The sequence below is a fragment of the Dasypus novemcinctus genome, chromosome 28 (assembly GCF_030445035.2).
Source record: "Dasypus novemcinctus isolate mDasNov1 chromosome 28, mDasNov1.1.hap2, whole genome shotgun sequence".
Taxonomy (NCBI): Eukaryota; Metazoa; Chordata; class Mammalia; order Cingulata; family Dasypodidae; genus Dasypus; species Dasypus novemcinctus.
Window position 1 is genome coordinate 33,292,881 of NC_080700.1, and position 20,198 is coordinate 33,313,078.

Here is a 20,198-nt window from a genome sequence, read left to right on the forward strand (position 1 = left end):
TGCTCGCCGTGCCCTCGTGTGCCCTCGGGTCCCGAGCACACATCCTGGCCCTCGGGCCCTGCCGTCCCCCCGGGGGATAGAGGCCCCGGACTGCTGCTGGGGCCAGAGGGGCACGGGCCACAGGCCTCCCGGGCAGCGGACCGGCGAGGTGTCCGCCGGGCAGGGCAGGGAGCTCTGGCCCCAGCGGGCCCGGGTGGCGGGTGCTGGTGCTTGGGCTGGACCCCGGCGGGGAAGGCACCGGCCCGGGACCCGGGCTCAGCCACGTGGGAGCCCCAGCTCAGCCAGGTGGAGAGCCCGGCTCAGGCAGGTGGGACCCGGGCTCAGCCAGGTGGGTCCCGGGCGAGCCAGGTGGCCCACGGGCTCAGCCAGGTGGCCCCGGGCTCAGCCAGGTGGCCCCCGGTCTGCTCCTCGCCGCCGGCGGCGGTGTAGTCCAGGCGCCATGGGCTCTGAATGCCACCAGCCCCGTGCGGGAGGAGCGATGGGCCCCGGGCCCGCGGGGCTTCTGTCCGTGCGTGCGTGCGTGCGCCTGCGTGCCTGCTTCGCGGCTCCGGACCGTGTCCCGTTGGTCGGCACAGGGGTACCGACCGTCACTGGCTGAGGGAGAGCGAGCGCCGCCGCTTTCCCGCTGCCCGAGGGGCCACGGGGCAGTGGGCGGCTGGTTGGGTGGGGGGCCTGTCCCCTGGGCTCAGGGGGCCACGGGAAGTCTGTGGCATGGGGCCCATCGGCGTGGTGCCAGCGAGGCGGGGAAGGCGAGAAGGGGCAGGCCGGGTGTGCACGGTTCCGGGACACGGGCCAGGGGCAGGGCCCGCCGGACGCGACAGGTGTAGCGGGCCTGGGGTCTTGGCGCAGGCGCAGTGGGCGCGGGCCCCTGCGAGCCCCAGCCGGGTGAGAGGTTGGTGCGTGGCTGCGAGCTGCAAGGAAAGGCTGGGTGGCCGCCAGCCTGAGTGGCTGCCTGCGTGACTGCCTGCGTGGCTGCGCCGCCAGGAAAGGGCGCGCGCGGCTTGGGGGCCGGGGGCCGGGGGCGGCATTCCTGGCCGTGACGGCTGCGGGGAGCCCGGCTCGGGGCGGGCAAAAGGAGCGCTGAGCGAGAGGGAGGGGAGGCTGGTGGCAAAAGCCTACAGCACCCGGTATTCCCAGGCGGTCTCCCATCCAAGTACTAACCAGGCCCGACCCTGCTTAGCTTCCGAGATCAGACGAGATCGGGCGCGTTCAGGGTGGTATGGCCGTAGACGCCGGCTGCCGCCGCCGGCAGCCTCAAGAGCCCGCTGCGCGCCGCCGCGCCGCCAGCCGCCAGCCGCCAGCCTCCCGCTCCCGCCCCGCCCGGCCCCGCCCCGCCCCCCGGAGGCTGAGGGCGGCCGCCTCCGGGCCGACCGTTCAGCCCGCCGCCGCCGCCGCCGCTTGCAGCCCGCCGTTCCGGCCCGCCCCTGGCCTCGGGCCCCACCTGCCCCGCACGCCACTGGCTCCGGGAGGCCCCGCCGCTCGCCTGCCCACACGCCACCGGCCCCGGCCCCGCCCTCGGGCCCACGGCGCCGCCCGCGCGCCCCCGACGGCTCAGTCCCCGGACGGCGCCCCGCCGACTCCCCACCCGCCACGCGCACCCCCGTGGCCTGCCCGGCCCCCGACTCTCCCGCAGCGACCCGCCGCAGGCGCGAGCGCCGGCGCCTCCTGCCGGCCGGCCGGCCGGCCCTGCCCCACCGCCCGGCGCCGGGGCTCCCCGAAGCGCCTGCCACCCCGCCCACCCCGGCGCCCTCAGCCGGTACCGCCCCGGCCCAGGAGGCGGGGCCGGCCCCAGGCCCGGCCTGCCGCCCACGCGCCCGCTTGTCTCGGTCCCCGGCCCCCGGCCCCCACCCACAACCCTCACCCCGCACGCCTCTCCCCCCCCCCCCCCCCGAGCTCGGACCCTGGGCCCTGGGCCGCCGCAGTGCGGGTCCCCGCGTCCAGACCTCGTGCTCCCGGCCGCGCGCGCCGGGCTCTGCCCTCGGCCGCCGGGGCCCGCCCCCAGGAGCCACGCCCATCCGGAGGGCCGGGGTCGGCCCGCACGCCGCCCGGCCTTCAGGCCACACAGCCGCGCCGTGCGCGGCAGCGGCCGCTCTCCCTCGGAGCGTCGGCCACGAGCGGCTGTCGGATGCGGGCGGCCGCGCTGGCTGCAAACGCTCACCCAGGAGCCAGGTGGAGAGCGGCAGGTGGCCCGGGTCGGGCCAGGCTGTCCGGAGGCCTGCGCAGCTGGGGCCAGAGCACAGGCCCTGGGACCTGGCACCGGGGGCTGCCCAGCCGCAGCGGGAGGCCCCGAGGCGCACGCAGCGCAACCGCACCCGGGCCGCGGCGCTGGGCGGGGGCCTCGGTCCCCACGCACCTGCGCCTGGGCCCTGCCGGGCTGCCGGCACGGGCCTCTCGTCCCAGAGGCCCTGGGCCGCAGAGCTGGGGCCCCGGCCCGCTGCCCTGCCGCCCCGAGCCCTCCAGGCGTCCCGGCCTCAGCCGGCCTAGGCCTCGCTGTCGCCAGCGCCTGCTGACGGCGGAGGTCGCCCAGCTCCCGCATGTGCGCCTGGCGGGAGGCGAGGGCGACACGGCCGCCCGCTCGGCAGGCCTTCCACAAGGCGCCTGGGCGCTTGCCGCCCGCCGGCGGGAGGGGACCCTTGCAACCCGCGCCGCGCGCCCCGTGGGGGACATCTCCCTCGGGAGGCCGCTTCCTTCAGTTCTCCGGCTAGCGAGACCCGGCCTCGGCACACCTGCCCGCCGCCAGTGACGGCCTGGACCGCTGGGCCTCGGTCTCCCAGCCCCTAGCCCAACTGGACGTGGCGCCGGGCTGCCAGGACCAGCGCCTCTGCTCGCCGTGCCCTCGTGTGCCCTCGGGTCCCGAGCACACATCCTGGCCCTCGGGCCCTGCCGTCCCCCGGGGGATAGAGGCCCCGGACTGCTGCTGGGGCCAGAGGGGCACGGGCCACAGGCCTCCCGGGCAGCGGACCGGCGAGTGTCCGCCGGGCAGGGCAGGGAGCTCTGGCCCCAGCGGGCCCGGGTGGCGGTGCTGGTGCTTGGGCTGGACCCGGCGGGGGAAGGCACCTGGCCCGGGACCCGGGCTCAGCCACGTGGGAGCCCCGCTCAGCCAGGTGAGAGCCCGGCTCAGGCAGGTGGGACCCGGGCTCAGCCAGGTGGGTCCCGGGCTCAGCAGGTGGCCCCCGGGCTCAGCCAGGTGGCCCCCGGTCTGCCTCCGCCGGCGGCGGCGGTGTGTCCAGGCGCCATGGGCTCTGAATGCCACCAGCCCCGTGCGGGAGGAGCGATGGGCCCCGGGCCCGCGGGGCTTCTGTCCGTGCGTGCGTGCGTGCGTGCGTGCGTGCGCCTGCGTGCCTGCTTCGCGGGCTCCGGACCGTGTCCCGTTGGTCGGCACAGGGGTACCGACCGCACTGGCTGAGGGAGAGCGAGCGCCGCCCGCTTTCCCGCTGCCCGAGGGGCCACGGGGCAGTGGGCGGCTGGTTGGGTGGGGCCTGTCCCCTGGGCTCAGGGGGCCACGGGAAGTCTGTGGCATGGGGCCCATCGGCGTGGTGCCAGGCGAGGCGGGGAAGGCGAGAAGGGGCAGGCCGGGTGTGCACGGTTCCGGGACACGGGCCAGGGGCAGGGCCCGCCGGACGCGGACAGGTGTAGCGGGCCTGGGGTCTTGGGCCCAGGCGCAGTGGGCGCGGGCCCCTGCGAGCCCCAGCCGGGTGAGGGTTGGTGCGTGGCTGCGAGCTGCACGGAAAGGCTGGGTGGCCGCCGCCTGAGTGGCTGCCTGCGTGACTGCCTGCGTGGCTGCGCCGCCAGGAAAGGGCGCGCGCGGCTTGGGGCCGGGGGCCGGGGGCCGGGGGCGGGCATTCCTGGCCGTGACGGCTGCGGGGAGCCCGGCTCGGGGCGGGCAAAAGGAGCGCGAGCGAGAGGGAGGGGGAGGCTGGTGGCAAAAGCCTACAGCACCCGGTATTCCCAGGCGGTCTCCCATCCAAGTACTAACCAGGCCCGACCCTGCTTAGCTTCCGAGATCAGACGAGATCGGGCGCGTTCAGGGTGGTATGGCCGTAGACGCCGGCTGCCGCCGCCGGCAGCCTCAAGAGCCCGCTGCGCGCCGCCGCGCCGCCAGCCGCCAGCCGCCAGCCTCCCGCTCCCGCCCCGCCCGGCCCCGCCCCGCCCCCGGAGGCTGAGGGCGGCCGCCTCCGGGCCGACCGTTCAGCCCGCCGCCGCCGCCGCCAGCCGTTCCGGCCCGCCCCTGGCCTCGGGCCCCACCTGCCCCGCACGCCACTGGCTCCCGGGAGCCCCGCCGCTCGCCTGCCCACACGCCACCGGCCCCGGCCCCGCCCTCGGGCCCACGGCGCGGCCCGCGCGCCCCCGACGGCTCAGTCCCCGGACGGCGCCCCGCCGACTCCCCACCGCCACGCGCACCCCCGTGGCCTGCCCGGCCGGCCCCCGACTCTCCCGCAGCGACCCGCCGCAGGCGCGAGCGCCGGCGCCTCCTGCCGGCCGCCCGGCCCTGCCTCACCGCCCGGCGCCGGGGCTCCCCGAAGCGCCTGCCACCCCGCCCACCCGGCGCCCCTCAGCCGGTACTGGTACCGCCCCGGCCCAGGAGGCGGGGCCGGCCCCAGGCCCGGCCTGCCGCCCACGCGCCCGCTTGTCTCCGGTCCCCGGCCCCCGGCCCCCCACCCACACCCTCACCCCGCACGCCTCTCCCCCCCCCCCCCCGGAGCTCGGACCCTGGGCCCTGGGCCGCCGCAGCGGGTCCCCGCGTCCAGACCTCGTGCTCCCGGCCGCGCGCGCCGGGCTCTGCACTCGGCCGCCGGGGCCCGCCCCCAGGAGCCACGCCCACCCGGAGGGCGGGGGTCGCCCCGCACGCCGCCCGGCCTTCAGGCCACACAGCCGCGCCGTGCGCGGCAGCGGCCGCTCTCCCTCGGAGCGTCGGCCACGAGCCGCCTGTCGGATGCGGGCGGCCGCGCTGGCTGCAAACGCTCACCCAGGAGCCAGGTGGAGAGCGGCAGGTGGCCGGGTCGGGGCCAGGCTGTCCGGAGGCCTGCGCAGTTGGGGCCAGAGCACAGGCCCTGGGACCTGGCACCGGGGGCTGCCCAGCCGCAGCGGGAGGCCCCGAGGCGCACGCAGCGCAACCGCACCCGGGCCGCGGCGCTGGGCGGGGCCTCGGTCCCCACGCACCTGCGCCTGGGCCCTGCCGGGCTGCCGGCACGGGCCTCTCGTCCCAGAGGCCCTGGGCCGCAGAGCTGGGGCCCCGGCCCGCTGCCCTGCCGCCCCGAGCCCCTCCAGGCGTCCCGGCCTCAGCCGGCCTAGGCCTCGCTGTCGCCAGCGCCTGCTGACGGCGGAGGTCGCCCAGCTCCCGCAGGTGCGCCTGGCCGGAGGCGAGGGCGACAACGGCCGCCCGCTCGGCCAGGCCTTCCACAAGGCGCCTGGGCGCTTGCCGCCCGCCGGCGGGAGGGACCCTTGCAACCCGCGCCGCGCGCCCCGTGGGGGACATCTCCCTCGGGAGGCCGCTTCCTTCAGTTCTCCGGCTAGCGAGACCCGGCCTCGGCACACCTGCCCGCCGCCAGTGACGGCCTGGACCGCTGGGCCTCGGTCTCCCAGCCCCTAGCCCAACTGGACGTGGCGCCGGGCTGCCAGGACCAGCGCCTCTGCTCGCCGTGCCCTCGTGTGCCCTCGGGTCCCGAGCACACATCCTGGGCCTCGGGCCCTGCCGTCCCCCCGGGGGATAGAGGCCCCGGACTGCTGCTGGGGCCAGAGGGGCACGGGCCACAGGCCTCCCGGGCAGCGGACCGGCGAGTGTCCGCCGGGCAGGGCAGGGAGCTCTGGCCCCAGCGGGCCCGGGTGGCGGGTGCTGGTGCTTGGGCTGGACCCGGCGGGGAAGGCACCGGCCCGGGACCCGGGCTCAGCCACGTGGGAGCCCCGCTCAGCCAGGTGAGAGCCCGGCTCAGGCAGGTGGGACCCGGGCTCAGCCAGGTGGGTCCCGGGCTCAGCCAGGTGGCCCCCGGGCTCAGCCAGGTGGCCCCCGGTCTGCCTCCGCCGGCGGCGGCGGTGTGTCCAGGCGCCATGGGCTCTGAATGCCACCAGCCCCGTGCGGGAGGAGCGATGGGCCCCGGGCCCGCGGGGCTTCTGTCCGTGCGTGCGTGCGTGCGTGCGTGCGTGCGCCTGCGTGCCTGCTTCGCGGGCTCCGGACCGTGTCCCGTTGGTCGGCACAGGGGTACCGACCGCACTGGCTGAGGGAGAGCGAGCGCCGCCCGCTTTCCCGCTGCCCGAGGGGCCACGGGGCAGTGGGCGGCTGGTTGGGTGGGGCCTGTCCCCTGGGCTCAGGGGGCCACGGGAAGTCTGTGGCATGGGGCCCATCGGCGTGGTGCCAGGCGAGGCGGGGAAGGCGAGAAGGGGCAGGCCGGGTGTGCACGGTTCCGGGACACGGGCCAGGGGCAGGGCCCGCCGGACGCGGACAGGTGTAGCGGGCCTGGGGTCTTGGGCCCAGGCGCAGTGGGCGCGGGCCCCTGCGAGCCCCAGCCGGGTGAGGGTTGGTGCGTGGCTGCGAGCTGCACGGAAAGGCTGGGTGGCCGCCGCCTGAGTGGCTGCCTGCGTGACTGCCTGCGTGGCTGCGCCGCCAGGAAAGGGCGCGCGCGGCTTGGGGCCGGGGGCCGGGGGCGGGCATTCCTGGCCGTGACGGCTGCGGGGAGCCCGGCTCGGGGCGGGCAAAAGGAGCGCGAGCGAGAGGGAGGGGGAGGCTGGTGGCAAAAGCCTACAGCACCCGGTATTCCCAGGCGGTCTCCCATCCAAGTACTAACCAGGCCCGACCCTGCTTAGCTTCCGAGATCAGACGAGATCGGGCGCGTTCAGGGTGGTATGGCCCTAGACGCCGGCTGCCGCCGCCGGCAGCCTCAAGAGCCCGCTGCGCGCCGCCGCGCCGCCAGCCGCCAGCCGCCAGCCTCCCGCTCCCGCCCCGCCCGGCCCCGCCCCGCCCCCGGAGGCTGAGGGCGGCCGCCTCCGGGCCGACCGTTCAGCCCGCCGCCGCCGCCGCCAGCCGTTCCGGCCCGCCCCTGGCCTCGGGCCCCACCTGCCCCGCACGCCACTGGCTCCCGGGAGCCCCGCCGCTCGCCTGCCCACACGCCACCGGCCCCGGCCCCGCCCTCGGGCCCACGGCGCGGCCCGCGCGCCCCCGACGGCTCAGTCCCCGGACGGCGCCCCGCCGACTCCCCACCGCCACGCGCACCCCCGTGGCCTGCCCGGCCGGCCCCCGACTCTCCCGCAGCGACCCGCCGCAGGCGCGAGCGCCGGCGCCTCCTGCCGGCCGCCCGGCCCTGCCTCACCGCCCGGCGCCGGGGCTCCCCGAAGCGCCTGCCACCCCGCCCACCCGGCGCCCCTCAGCCGGTACTGGTACCGCCCCGGCCCAGGAGGCGGGGCCGGCCCCAGGCCCGGCCTGCCGCCCACGCGCCCGCTTGTCTCCGGTCCCCGGCCCCCGGCCCCCCACCCACACCCTCACCCCGCACGCCTCTCCCCCCCCCCCCCGGAGCTCGGACCCTGGGCCCTGGGCCGCCGCAGCGGGTCCCCGCGTCCAGACCTCGTGCTCCCGGCCGCGCGCGCCGGGCTCTGCCCTCGGCCGCCGGGGCCCGCCCCCAGGAGCCACGCCCACCCGGAGGGCGGGGGTCGCCCCGCACGCCGCCCGGCCTTCAGGCCACACAGCCGCGCCGTGCGCGGCAGCGGCCGCTCTCCCTCGGAGCGTCGGCCACGAGCCGCCTGTCGGATGCGGGCGGCCGCGCTGGCTGCAAACGCTCACCCAGGAGCCAGGTGGAGAGCGGCAGGTGGCCGGGTCGGGGCCAGGCTGTCCGGAGGCCTGCGCAGTTGGGGCCAGAGCACAGGCCCTGGGACCTGGCACCGGGGGCTGCCCAGCCGCAGCGGGAGGCCCCGAGGCGCACGCAGCGCAACCGCACCCGGGCCGCGGCGCTGGGCGGGGCCTCGGTCCCCACGCACCTGCGCCTGGGCCCTGCCGGGCTGCCGGCACGGGCCTCTCGTCCCAGAGGCCCTGGGCCGCAGAGCTGGGGCCCCGGCCCGCTGCCCTGCCGCCCCGAGCTCCTCCAGGCGTCCCGGCCTCAGCCGGCCTAGGCCTCGCTGTCGCCAGCGCCTGCTGACGGCGGAGGTCGCCCAGCTCCCGCAGGTGCGCCTGGCCGGAGGCGAGGGCGACAACGGCCGCCCGCTCGGCCAGGCCTTCCACAAGGCGCCTGGGCGCTTGCCGCCCGCCGGCGGGAGGGACCCTTGCAACCCGCGCCGCGCGCCCCGTGGGGGACATCTCCCTCGGGAGGCCGCTTCCTTCAGTTCTCCGGCTAGCGAGACCCGGCCTCGGCACACCTGCCCGCCGCCAGTGACGGCCTGGACCGCTGGGCCTCGGTCTCCCAGCCCCTAGCCCAACTGGACGTGGCGCCGGGCTGCCAGGACCAGCGCCTCTGCTCGCCGTGCCCTCGTGTGCCCTCGGGTCCCGAGCACACATCCTGGGCCTCGGGCCCTGCCGTCCCCCCCCACCCCCACCCCCCGGGGGAAAGAGGCCCCGGACTGCTGCTGGGGCCAGAGGGGCACGGGCCAGAGGCCTCCCGGGCAGCGGACCGGCGAGTGTCCGCCGGGCAGGGCAGGGAGCTCTGGCCCCAGCGGGCCCGGGTGGCGGGTGCTGGTGCTTGGGCTGGACCCGGCGGGGAAGGCACCGGCCCGGGACCCGGGCTCAGCCACGTGGGAGCCCCGCTCAGCCAGGTGAGAGCCCGGCTCAGGCAGGTGGGACCCGGGCTCAGCCAGGTGGGTCCCGGGCTCAGCCAGGTGGCCCCCGGGCTCAGCCAGGTGGCCCCCGGTCTGCCTCCGCCGCCGGCGGCGGTGTGTCCAGGCGCCATGGGCTCTGAATGCCACCAGCCCCGTGCGGGAGGAGCGATGGGCCCCGGGCCCGCGGGGCTTCTGTCCGTGCGTGCGTGCGTGCGCCTGCGTGCCTGCTTCGCGGGCTCCGGACCGTGTCCCGTTGGTCGGCACAGGGGTACCGACCGCACTGGCTGAGGGAGAGCGAGCGCCGCCCGCTTTCCCGCTGCCCGAGGGGCCACGGGGCAGTGGGCGGCTGGTTGGGTGGGGCCTGTCCCCTGGGCTCAGGGGGCCACGGGAAGTCTGTGGCATGGGGCCCATCGGCGTGGTGCCAGGCGAGGCGGGGAAGGCGAGAAGGGGCAGGCCGGGTGTGCACGGTTCCGGGACACGGGCCAGGGGCAGGGCCCGCCGGACGCGGACAGGTGTAGCGGGCCTGGGGTCTTGGGCCCAGGCGCAGTGGGCGCGGGCCCCTGCGAGCCCCAGCCGGGTGAGGGTTGGTGCGTGGCTGCGAGCTGCACGGAAAGGCTGGGTGGCCGCCGCCTGAGTGGCTGCCTGCGTGACTGCCTGCGTGGCTGCGCCGCCAGGAAAGGGCGCGCGCGGCTTGGGGCCGGGGGCCGGGGGCCGGGGGCGGGCATTCCTGGCCGTGACGGCTGCGGGGAGCCCGGCTCGGGGCGGGCAAAAGGAGCGCGAGCGAGAGGGAGGGGGAGGCTGGTGGCAAAAGCCTACAGCACCCGGTATTCCCAGGCGGTCTCCCATCCAAGTACTAACCAGGCCCGACCCTGCTTAGCTTCCGAGATCAGACGAGATCGGGCGCGTTCAGGGTGGTATGGCCGTAGACGCCGGCTGCCGCCGCCGGCAGCCTCAAGAGCCCGCTGCGCGCCGCCCGCCGCCAGCCGCCAGCCGCCAGCCTCCCGCTCCCGCCCCGCCCGGCCCCGCCCCGCCCCCGGAGGCTGAGGGCGGCCGCCTCCGGGCCGACCGTTCAGCCCGCCGCCGCCGCCGCCAGCCGTTCCGGCCCGCCCCTGGCCTCGGGCCCCACCTGCCCCGCACGCCACTGGCTCCCGGGAGCCCCGCCGCTCGCCTGCCCACACGCCACCGGCCCCGGCCCCGCCCTCGGGCCCACGGCGCGGCCCGCGCGCCCCCGACGGCTCAGTCCCCGGACGGCGCCCCGCCGACTCCCCACCGCCACGCGCACCCCCGTGGCCTGCCCGGCCGGCCCCCGACTCTCCCGCAGCGACCCGCCGCAGGCGCGAGCGCCGGCGCCTCCTGCCGGCCGCCCGGCCCTGCCTCACCGCCCGGCGCCGGGGCTCCCCGAAGCGCCTGCCACCCCGCCCACCCGGCGCCCCTCAGCCGGTACTGGTACCGCCCCGGCCCAGGAGGCGGGGCCGGCCCCAGGCCCGGCCTGCCGCCCACGCGCCCGCTTGTCTCCGGTCCCCGGCCCCCGGCCCCCCACCCACACCCTCACCCCGCACGCCTCTCCCCCCCCCCCCCCGGAGCTCGGACCCTGGGCCCTGGGCCGCCGCAGCGGGTCCCCGCGTCCAGACCTCGTGCTCCCGGCCGCGCGCGCCGGGCTCTGCCCTCGGCCGCCGGGGCCCGCCCCCAGGAGCCACGCCCACCCGGAGGGCGGGGGTCGCCCCGCACGCCGCCCGGCCTTCAGGCCACACAGCCGCGCCGTGCGCGGCAGCGGCCGCTCTCCCTCGGAGCGTCGGCCACGAGCCGCCTGTCGGATGCGGGCGGCCGCGCTGGCTGCAAACGCTCACCCAGGAGCCAGGTGGAGAGCGGCAGGTGGCCGGGTCGGGGCCAGGCTGTCCGGAGGCCTGCGCAGTTGGGGCCAGAGCACAGGCCCTGGGACCTGGCACCGGGGGCTGCCCAGCCGCAGCGGGAGGCCCCGAGGCGCACGCAGCGCAACCGCACCCGGGCCGCGGCGCTGGGCGGGGCCTCGGTCCCCACGCACCTGCGCCTGGGCCCTGCCGGGCTGCCGGCACGGGCCTCTCGTCCCAGAGGCCCTGGGCCGCAGAGCTGGGGCCCCGGCCCGCTGCCCTGCCGCCCCGAGCCCCTCCAGGCGTCCCGGCCTCAGCCGGCCTAGGCCTCGCTGTCGCCAGCGCCTGCTGACGGCGGAGGTCGCCCAGCTCCCGCAGGTGCGCCTGGCCGGAGGCGAGGGCGACAACGGCCGCCCGCTCGGCCAGGCCTTCCACAAGGCGCCTGGGCGCTTGCCGCCCGCCGGCGGGAGGGACCCTTGCAACCCGCGCCGCGCGCCCCGTGGGGGACATCTCCCTCGGGAGGCCGCTTCCTTCAGTTCTCCGGCTAGCGAGACCCGGCCTCGGCACACCTGCCCGCCGCCAGTGACGGCCTGGACCGCTGGGCCTCGGTCTCCCAGCCCCTAGCCCAACTGGACGTGGCGCCGGGCTGCCAGGACCAGCGCCTCTGCTCGCCGTGCCCTCGTGTGCCCTCGGGTCCCGAGCACACATCCTGGGCCTCGGGCCCTGCCGTCCCCCCCCACCCCCACCCCCCGGGGGAAAGAGGCCCCGGACTGCTGCTGGGGCCAGAGGGGCACGGGCCAGAGGCCTCCCGGGCAGCGGACCGGCGAGTGTCCGCCGGGCAGGGCAGGGAGCTCTGGCCCCAGCGGGCCCGGGTGGCGGGTGCTGGTGCTTGGGCTGGACCCGGCGGGGAAGGCACCGGCCCGGGACCCGGGCTCAGCCACGTGGGAGCCCCGCTCAGCCAGGTGAGAGCCCGGCTCAGGCAGGTGGGACCCGGGCTCAGCCAGGTGGGTCCCGGGCTCAGCCAGGTGGCCCCCGGGCTCAGCCAGGTGGCCCCCGGTCTGCCTCCGCCGCCGGCGGCGGTGTGTCCAGGCGCCATGGGCTCTGAATGCCACCAGCCCCGTGCGGGAGGAGCGATGGGCCCCGGGCCCGCGGGGCTTCTGTCCGTGCGTGCGTGCGTGCGCCTGCGTGCCTGCTTCGCGGGCTCCGGACCGTGTCCCGTTGGTCGGCACAGGGGTACCGACCGCACTGGCTGAGGGAGAGCGAGCGCCGCCCGCTTTCCCGCTGCCCGAGGGGCCACGGGGCAGTGGGCGGCTGGTTGGGTGGGGCCTGTCCCCTGGGCTCAGGGGGCCACGGGAAGTCTGTGGCATGGGGCCCATCGGCGTGGTGCCAGGCGAGGCGGGGAAGGCGAGAAGGGGCAGGCCGGGTGTGCACGGTTCCGGGACACGGGCCAGGGGCAGGGCCCGCCGGACGCGGACAGGTGTAGCGGGCCTGGGGTCTTGGGCCCAGGCGCAGTGGGCGCGGGCCCCTGCGAGCCCCAGCCGGGTGAGGGTTGGTGCGTGGCTGCGAGCTGCACGGAAAGGCTGGGTGGCCGCCGCCTGAGTGGCTGCCTGCGTGACTGCCTGCGTGGCTGCGCCGCCAGGAAAGGGCGCGCGCGGCTTGGGGCCGGGGGCCGGGGGCCGGGGGCGGGCATTCCTGGCCGTGACGGCTGCGGGGAGCCCGGCTCGGGGCGGGCAAAAGGAGCGCGAGCGAGAGGGAGGGGGAGGCTGGTGGCAAAAGCCTACAGCACCCGGTATTCCCAGGCGGTCTCCCATCCAAGTACTAACCAGGCCCGACCCTGCTTAGCTTCCGAGATCAGACGAGATCGGGCGCGTTCAGGGTGGTATGGCCGTAGACGCCGGCTGCCGCCGCCGGCAGCCTCAAGAGCCCGCTGCGCGCCGCCGCGCCGCCAGCCGCCAGCCGCCAGCCTCCCGCTCCCGCCCCGCCCGGCCCCGCCCCGCCCCCGGAGGCTGAGGGCGGCCGCCTCCGGGCCGACCGTTCAGCCCGCCGCCGCCGCCGCCGCCGCCGCCAGCCGTTCCGGCCCGCCCCTGGCCTCGGGCCCCACCTGCCCCGCACGCCACTGGCTCCCGGGAGCCCCGCCGCTCGCCTGCCCACACGCCACCGGCCCCGGCCCCGCCCTCGGGCCCACGGCGCGGCCCGCGCGCCCCCGACGGCTCAGTCCCCGGACGGCGCCCCGCCGACTCCCCACCGCCACGCGCACCCCCGTGGCCTGCCCGGCCGGCCCCCGACTCTCCCGCAGCGACCCGCCGCAGGCGCGAGCGCCGGCGCCTCCTGCCGGCCGCCCGGCCCTGCCTCACCGCCCGGCGCCGGGGCTCCCCGAAGCGCCTGCCACCCCGCCCACCCGGCGCCCCTCAGCCGGTACTGGTACCGCCCCGGCCCAGGAGGCGGGGCCGGCCCCAGGCCCGGCCTGCCGCCCACGCGCCCGCTTGTCTCCGGTCCCCGGCCCCCGGCCCCCCACCCACACCCTCACCCCGCACGCCTCTCCCCCCCCCCCCCGGAGCTCGGACCCTGGGCCCTGGGCCGCCGCAGCGGGTCCCCGCGTCCAGACCTCGTGCTCCCGGCCGCGCGCGCCGGGCTCTGCCCTCGGCCGCCGGGGCCCGCCCCCAGGAGCCACGCCCACCCGGAGGGCGGGGGTCGCCCCGCACGCCGCCCGGCCTTCAGGCCACACAGCCGCGCCGTGCGCGGCAGCGGCCGCTCTCCCTCGGAGCGTCGGCCACGAGCCGCCTGTCGGATGCGGGCGGCCGCGCTGGCTGCAAACGCTCACCCAGGAGCCAGGTGGAGAGCGGCAGGTGGCCGGGTCGGGGCCAGGCTGTCCGGAGGCCTGCGCAGTTGGGGCCAGAGCACAGGCCCTGGGACCTGGCACCGGGGGCTGCCCAGCCGCAGCGGGAGGCCCCGAGGCGCACGCAGCGCAACCGCACCCGGGCCGCGGCGCTGGGCGGGGCCTCGGTCCCCACGCACCTGCGCCTGGGCCCTGCCGGGCTGCCGGCACGGGCCTCTCGTCCCAGAGGCCCTGGGCCGCAGAGCTGGGGCCCCGGCCCGCTGCCCTGCCGCCCCGAGCCCCTCCAGGCGTCCCGGCCTCAGCCGGCCTAGGCCTCGCTGTCGCCAGCGCCTGCTGACGGCGGAGGTCGCCCAGCTCCCGCAGGTGCGCCTGGCCGGAGGCGAGGGCGACAACGGCCGCCCGCTCGGCCAGGCCTTCCACAAGGCGCCTGGGCGCTTGCCGCCCGCCGGCGGGAGGGACCCTTGCAACCCGCGCCGCGCGCCCCGTGGGGGACATCTCCCTCGGGAGGCCGCTTCCTTCAGTTCTCCGGCTAGCGAGACCCGGCCTCGGCACACCTGCCCGCCGCCAGTGACGGCCTGGACCGCTGGGCCTCGGTCTCCCAGCCCCTAGCCCAACTGGACGTGGCGCCGGGCTGCCAGGACCAGCGCCTCTGCTCGCCGTGCCCTCGTGTGCCCTCGGGTCCCGAGCACACATCCTGGGCCTCGGGCCCTGCCGTCCCCCCCCCACCCCCACCCCCCGGGGGAAAGAGGCCCCGGACTGCTGCTGGGGCCAGAGGGGCACGGGCCAGAGGCCTCCCGGGCAGCGGACCGGCGAGTGTCCGCCGGGCAGGGCAGGGAGCTCTGGCCCCAGCGGGCCCGGGTGGCGGGTGCTGGTGCTTGGGCTGGACCCGGCGGGGAAGGCACCGGCCCGGGACCCGGGCTCAGCCACGTGGGAGCCCCGCTCAGCCAGGTGAGAGCCCGGCTCAGGCAGGTGGGACCCGGGCTCAGCCAGGTGGGTCCCGGGCTCAGCCAGGTGGCCCCCGGGCTCAGCCAGGTGGCCCCCGGTCTGCCTCCGCCGCCGGCGGCGGTGTGTCCAGGCGCCATGGGCTCTGAATGCCACCAGCCCCGTGCGGGAGGAGCGATGGGCCCCGGGCCCGCGGGGCTTCTGTCCGTGCGTGCGTGCGTGCGTGCGTGCGCCTGCGTGCCTGCTTCGCGGGCTCCGGACCGTGTCCCGTTGGTCGGCACAGGGTTACCGACCGCACTGGCTGAGGGAGAGCGAGCGCCGCCCGCTTTCCCGCTGCCCGAGGGGCCACGGGGCAGTGGGCGGCTGGTTGGGTGGGGCCTGTCCCCTGGGCTCAGGGGGCCACGGGAAGTCTGTGGCATGGGGCCCATCGGCGTGGTGCCAGGCGAGGCGGGGAAGGCGAGAAGGGGCAGGCCGGGTGTGCACGGTTCCGGGACACGGGCCAGGGGCAGGGCCCGCCGGACGCGGACAGGTGTAGCGGGCCTGGGGTCTTGGGCCCAGGCGCAGTGGGCGCGGGCCCCTGCGAGCCCCAGCCGGGTGAGGGTTGGTGCGTGGCTGCGAGCTGCAAGGAAAGGCTGGGTGGCCGCCGCCTGAGTGGCTGCCTGCGTGACTGCCTGCGTGGCTGCGCCGCCAGGAAAGGGCGCGCGCGGCTTGGGGCCGGGGGCCGGGGGCCGGGGGCGGGCATTCCTGGCCGTGACGGCTGCGGGGAGCCCGGCTCGGGGCGGGCAAAAGGAGCGCGAGCGAGAGGGAGGGGGAGGCTGGTGGCAAAAGCCTACAGCACCCGGTATTCCCAGGCGGTCTCCCATCCAAGTACTAACCAGGCCCGACCCTGCTTAGCTTCCGAGATCAGACGAGATCGGGCGCGTTCAGGGTGGTATGGCCGTAGACGCCGGCTGCCGCCGCCGGCAGCCTCAAGAGCCCGCTGCGCGCCGCCGCGCCGCCAGCCGCCAGCCGCCAGCCTCCCGCTCCCGCCCCGCCCGGCCCCGCCCCGCCCCCGGAGGCTGAGGGCGGCCGCCTCCGGGCCGACCGTTCAGCCCGCCGCCGCCGCCGCCGCCGCCCGCCGTTCCGGCCCGCCCCTGGCCTCGGGCCCCACCTGCCCCGCACGCCACTGGCTCCCGGGAGCCCCGCCGCTCGCCTGCCCACACGCCACCGGCCCCGGCCCCGCCCTCGGGCCCACGGCGCCGCCCGCGCGCCCCCGACGGCTCAGTCCCCGGACGGCGCCCCGCCGACTCCCCACCGCCACGCGCACCCCCGTGGCCTGCCCGGCCGGCCCCCGACTCTCCCGCAGCGACCCGCCGCAGGCGCGAGCGCCGGCGCCTCCTGCCGGCCGCCCGGCCCTGCCTCACCGCCCGGCGCCGGGGCTCCCCGAAGCGCCTGCCACCCCGCCCACCCGGCGCCCCTCAGCCGGTACTGGTACCGCCCCGGCCCAGGAGGCGGGGCCGGCCCCAGGCCCGGCCTGCCGCCCACGCGCCCGCTTGTCTCCGGTCCCCGGCCCCCGGCCCCCCACCCACACCCTCACCCCGCACGCCTCTCCCCCAACCCCCCTCGGAGCTCGGACCCTGGGCCCTGGGCCGCCGCAGCGGGTCCCCGCGTCCAGACCTCGTGCTCCCGGCCGCGCGCGCCGGGCTCTGCCCTCGGCCGCCGGGGCCCGCCCCCAGGAGCCACGCCCACCCGGAGGGCGGGGGTCGCCCCGCACGCCGCCCGGCCTTCAGGCCACACAGCCGCGCCGTGCGCGGCAGCGGCCGCTCTCCTTCGGAGCGTCGGCCACGAGCCGCCTGTCGGATGCGGGCGGCCGCGCTGGCTGCAAACGCTCACCCAGGAGCCAGGTGGAGAGCGGCAGGTGGCCGGGTCGGGGCCAGGCTGTCCGGAGGCCTGCGCAGCTGGGGCCAGAGCACAGGCCCTGGGACCTGGCACCGGGGGCTGCCCAGCCGCAGCGGGAGGCCCCGAGGCGCACGCAGCGCAACCGCACCCGGGCCGCGGCGCTGGGCGGGGCCTCGGTCCCCACGCACCTGCGCCTGGGCCCTGCCGGGCTGCCGGCACGGGCCTCTCGTCCCAGAGGCCCTGGGCCGCAGAGCTGGGGCCCCGGCCCGCTGCCCTGCCGCCCCGAGCCCCTCCAGGCGTCCCGGCCTCAGCCGGCCTAGGCCTCGCTGTCGCCAGCGCCTGCTGACGGCGGAGGTCGCCCAGCTCCCGCAGGTGCGCCTGGCGGGAGGCGAGGGCGACACGGCCGCCCGCTCGGCCAGGCCTTCCACAAGGCGCCTGGGCGCTTGCCGCCCGCCGGCGGGAGGGACCCTTGCAACCCGCGCCGCGCGCCCCGTGGGGGACATCTCCCTCGGGAGGCCGCTTCCTTCAGTTCTCCGGCTAGCGAGACCCGGCCTCGGCACACCTGCCCGCCGCCAGTGACGGCCTGGACCGCTGGGCCTCGGTCTCCCAGCCCCTAGCCCAACTGGACGTGGCGCCGGGCTGCCAGGACCAGCGCCTCTGCTCGCCGTGCCCTCGTGTGCCCTCGGGTCCCGAGCACACATCCTGGCCCTCGGGCCCTGCCGTCCCCCCGGGGGATAGAGGCCCCGGACTGCTGCTGGGGCCAGAGGGGCACGGGCCACAGGCCTCCCGGGCAGCGGACCGGCGAGTGTCCGCCGGGCAGGGCAGGGAGCTCTGGCCCCAGCGGGCCCGGGTGGCGGGTGCTGGTGCTTGGGCTGGACCCGGCGGGGAAGGCACCGGCCCGGGACCCTGGCTCAGCCACGTGGGAGCCCCGATCAGCCAGGTGAGAGCCCGGCTCAGGCAGGTGGGACCCGGGCTCAGCCAGGTGGGTCCCGGGCTCAGCCAGGTGGCCCCCGGGCTCAGCCAGGTGGCCCCCGGTCTGCCTCCGCCGCCGGCGGCGGTGTGTCCAGGCGCCATGGGCTCTGAATGCCACCAGCCCCGTGCGGGAGGAGCGATGGGCCCCGGGCCCGCGGGGCTTCTGTCCGTGCGTGCGTGCGTGCGTGCGTGCGTGCGCCTGCGTGCCTGCTTCGCGGGCTCCGGACCGTGTCCCGTTGGTCGGCACAGGGGTACCGACCGCACTGGCTGAGGGAGAGCGAGCGCCGCCCGCTTTCCCGCTGCCCGAGGGGCCACGGGGCAGTGGGCGGCTGGTTGGGTGGGGCCTGTCCCCTGGGCTCAGGGGGCCACGGGAAGTCTGTGGCATGGGGCCCATCGGCGTGGTGCCAGGCGAGGCGGGGAAGGCGAGAAGGGGCAGGCCGGGTGTGCACGGTTCCGGGACACGGGCCAGGGGCAGGGCCCGCCGGACGCGGACAGGTGTAGCGGGCCTGGGGTCTTGGGCCCAGGCGCAGTGGGCGCGGGCCCCTGCGAGCCCCAGCCGGGTGAGGGTTGGTGCGTGGCTGCGAGCTGCACGGAAAGGCTGGGTGGCCGCCGCCTGAGTGGCTGCCTGCGTGACTGCCTGCGTGGCTGCGCCGCCAGGAAAGGGCGCGCGCGGCTTGGGGCCGGGGGCCGGGGGCGGGCATTCCTGGCCGTGACGGCTGCGGGGAGCCCGGCTCGGGGCGGGCAAAAGGAGCGCGAGCGAGAGGGAGGGGGAGGCTTGTGGCAAAAGCCTACAGCACCCGGTATTCCCAGGCGGTCTCCCATCCAAGTACTAACCAGGCCCGACCCTGCTTAGCTTCCGAGATCAGACGAGATCGGGCGCGTTCAGGGTGGTATGGCCGTAGACGCCGGCTGCCGCCGCCGGCAGCCTCAAGAGCCCGCTGCGCGCCGCCGCGCCGCCAGCCGCCAGCCGCCAGCCTCCCGCTCCCGCCCCGCCCGGCCCCGCCCCGCCCCCGGAGGCTGAGGGCGGCCGCCTCCGGGCCGACCGTTCAGCCCGCCGCCGCCGCCGCCAGCCGTTCCGGCCCGCCCCTGGCCTCGGGCCCCACCTGCCCCGCACGCCACTGGCTCCCGGGAGCCCCGCCGCTCGCCTGCCCACACGCCACCGGCCCCGGCCCCGCCCTCGGGCCCACGGCGCGGCCCGCGCGCCCCCGACGGCTCAGTCCCCGGACGGCGCCCCGCCGACTCCCCACCGCCACGCGCACCCCCGTGGCCTGCCCGGCCGGCCCCCGACTCTCCCGCAGCGACCCGCCGCAGGCGCGAGCGCCGGCGCCTCCTGCCGGCCGCACGGCCCTGCCTCACCGCCCGGCGCCGGGGCTCCCCGAAGCGCCTGCCACCCCGCCCACCCGGCGCCCCTCAGCCGGTACTGGTACCGCCCCGGCCCAGGAGGCGGGGCCGGCCCCAGGCCCGGCCTGCCGCCCACGCGCCCGCTTGTCTCCGGTCCCCGGCCCCCGGCCCCCCACCCACACCCTCACCCCGCACGCCTCTCCCCCCCCCCCCCCGGAGCTCGGACCCTGGGCCCTGGGCCGCCGCAGCGGGTCCCCGCGTCCAGACCTCGTGCTCCCGGCCGCGCGCGCCGGGCTCTGCCCTCGGCCGCCGGGGCCCGCCCCCAGGAGCCACGCCCACCCGGAGGGCGGGGGTCGCCTCGCACGCCGCCCGGCCTTCAGGCCACACAGCCGCGCCGTGCGCGGCAGCGGCCGCTCTCCCTCGGAGCGTCGGCCACGAGCCGCCTGTCGGATGCGGGCGGCCGCGCTGGCTGCAAACGCTCACCCAGGAGCCAGGTGGAGAGCGGCAGGTGGCCGGGTCGGGGCCAGGCTGTCCGTAGGCCTGCGCAGCTGGGGCCAGAGCACAGGCCCTGGGACCTGGCACCGGGGGCTGCCCAGCCGCAGCGGGAGGCCCCGAGGCGCACGCAGCGCAACCGCACCCGGGCCGCGGCGCTGGGCGGGGCCTCGGTCCCCACGCACCTGCGCCTGGGCCCTGCCGGGCTGCCGGCACGGGCCTCTCGTCCCAGAGGCCCTGGGCCGCAGAGCTGGGGCCCCGGCCCGCTGCCCTGCCGCCCCGAGCCCCTCCAGGCGTCCCGGCCTCAGCCGGCCAGGCCTCGCTGTCGCCAGCGCCTGCTGACGGCAGAGGTCGCCCAGCTCCCGCAGGTGCGCCTGGCGGGAGGCGAGGGCGACACGGCCGCCCGCTCGGCCAGGCCTTCCACAAGGCGCCTGGGCGCTTGCCGCCCGCCGGCGGGAGGGACCCTTGCAACCCGCGCCGCGCGCCCCGTGGGGGACATCTCCCTCGGGAGGCCGCTTCCTTCAGTTCTCCGGCTAGCGAGACCCGGCCTCGGCACACCTGCCCGCCGCCAGTGACGGCCTGGACCGCTGGGCCTCGGTCTCCCAGCCCCTAGCCCAACTGGACGTGGCGCCGGGCTGCCAGGACCAGCGCCTCTGCTCGCCGTGCCCTCGTGTGCCCTCGGGTCCCGAGCACACATCCCGTCCCACGGGCCCTGCCGTCCCCCCAGGGGGAAGGAAACCTCGGCTTCCTGTTGCGGCCAGAGGGTCGCGGGCTAAAGGGGCACGGGCCAGAGGCCTCGCGGGCCGCGGTCGGGCGGGTGTCCGCCGGGCAGTGCAGGGAGTTCCGGCCGGAGCGGTCCCTGGCGGTCGTGCCCTGGTGCTCGGGCTGGACTCGGCCGTGAAGGTACCGGCCCGGGACCGGTCTCAGCCAATTGCGACTCGGGCTCAACCAGTTCGGACCCGGTCTCAGCCAGGTGGTACCCGGGTCTACCAGGTGCCCTCCGGTCTGCCTTCCCGCCATTTGTCGACTCTCCATGCGTCTTGAGCTCTGAGTGCCAGCAGCCCTTTGCGGGAGGAAAATTGGGCCCCGTGCTATGTCTATGTGGCCTAGCTACTGTGGGTCTTCTTATCTGTGTGGAAGCAGTTCTCAGTAATTCA

The 20,198-nt window shown here is 78.6% G+C and overlaps 3 protein-coding genes and 7 non-coding genes across 10 annotated transcripts; 3 read left to right on the forward strand and 7 right to left on the reverse strand.

Moving 5' to 3' along the window:
- Window positions 1–1,112: 1,112 nt before the first annotated feature.
- Window positions 1,113–1,231, reverse strand: LOC131276492 (5S ribosomal RNA). Its single transcript, XR_009183964.1, has one exon. It is a non-coding gene; the product is annotated as a 5S ribosomal RNA (ribosomal RNA).
- Window positions 1,232–3,927: 2,696 nt separating this feature from the next.
- Window positions 3,928–4,046, reverse strand: LOC131276493 (5S ribosomal RNA). The gene has a single exon (XR_009183965.1). It is a non-coding gene; the product is annotated as a 5S ribosomal RNA (ribosomal RNA).
- Window positions 4,047–6,328: 2,282 nt separating this feature from the next.
- LOC139437791 (basic proline-rich protein-like) lies at window positions 6,329–8,392 on the forward strand. Its single transcript, XM_071212468.1, has 2 exons — window positions 6,329–6,367; window positions 6,848–8,392. The coding sequence occupies exons 1-2, from the start codon at window positions 6,329–6,331 to the stop codon at window positions 8,390–8,392; spliced, it is 1,584 nt and encodes a 527-aa protein (XP_071068569.1).
- On the reverse strand, window positions 6,731–6,849 carry LOC131276499 (5S ribosomal RNA). Its single transcript, XR_009183971.1, has one exon. It is a non-coding gene; the product is annotated as a 5S ribosomal RNA (ribosomal RNA).
- A 1,150-nt stretch (window positions 8,393–9,542) lies between the features above and the next one.
- Window positions 9,543–9,661, reverse strand: LOC131276494 (5S ribosomal RNA). Its single transcript, XR_009183966.1, has one exon. It is a non-coding gene; the product is annotated as a 5S ribosomal RNA (ribosomal RNA).
- Window positions 9,662–11,945: 2,284 nt separating this feature from the next.
- On the forward strand, window positions 11,946–14,025 carry LOC139437792 (basic proline-rich protein-like). Its single transcript, XM_071212469.1, has 2 exons — window positions 11,946–11,984; window positions 12,472–14,025. Exons 1-2 carry the CDS (start codon window positions 11,946–11,948, stop codon window positions 14,023–14,025), a joined length of 1,593 nt encoding a protein of 530 aa, XP_071068570.1.
- LOC131276495 (5S ribosomal RNA) lies at window positions 12,355–12,473 on the reverse strand. The gene has a single exon (XR_009183967.1). It is a non-coding gene; the product is annotated as a 5S ribosomal RNA (ribosomal RNA).
- A 510-nt stretch (window positions 14,026–14,535) lies between the features above and the next one.
- On the forward strand, window positions 14,536–16,815 carry LOC139437793 (basic proline-rich protein-like). The gene is made up of 3 exons (XM_071212471.1): window positions 14,536–14,729; window positions 15,325–16,255; window positions 16,573–16,815. Exons 1-3 carry the CDS (start codon window positions 14,536–14,538, stop codon window positions 16,813–16,815), a joined length of 1,368 nt encoding a protein of 455 aa, XP_071068572.1.
- LOC131276496 (5S ribosomal RNA) lies at window positions 15,185–15,303 on the reverse strand. Its single transcript, XR_009183968.1, has one exon. It is a non-coding gene; the product is annotated as a 5S ribosomal RNA (ribosomal RNA).
- A 1,178-nt stretch (window positions 16,816–17,993) lies between the features above and the next one.
- LOC131276497 (5S ribosomal RNA) lies at window positions 17,994–18,112 on the reverse strand. The gene has a single exon (XR_009183969.1). It is a non-coding gene; the product is annotated as a 5S ribosomal RNA (ribosomal RNA).
- Window positions 18,113–20,198: the final 2,086 nt, after the last annotated feature.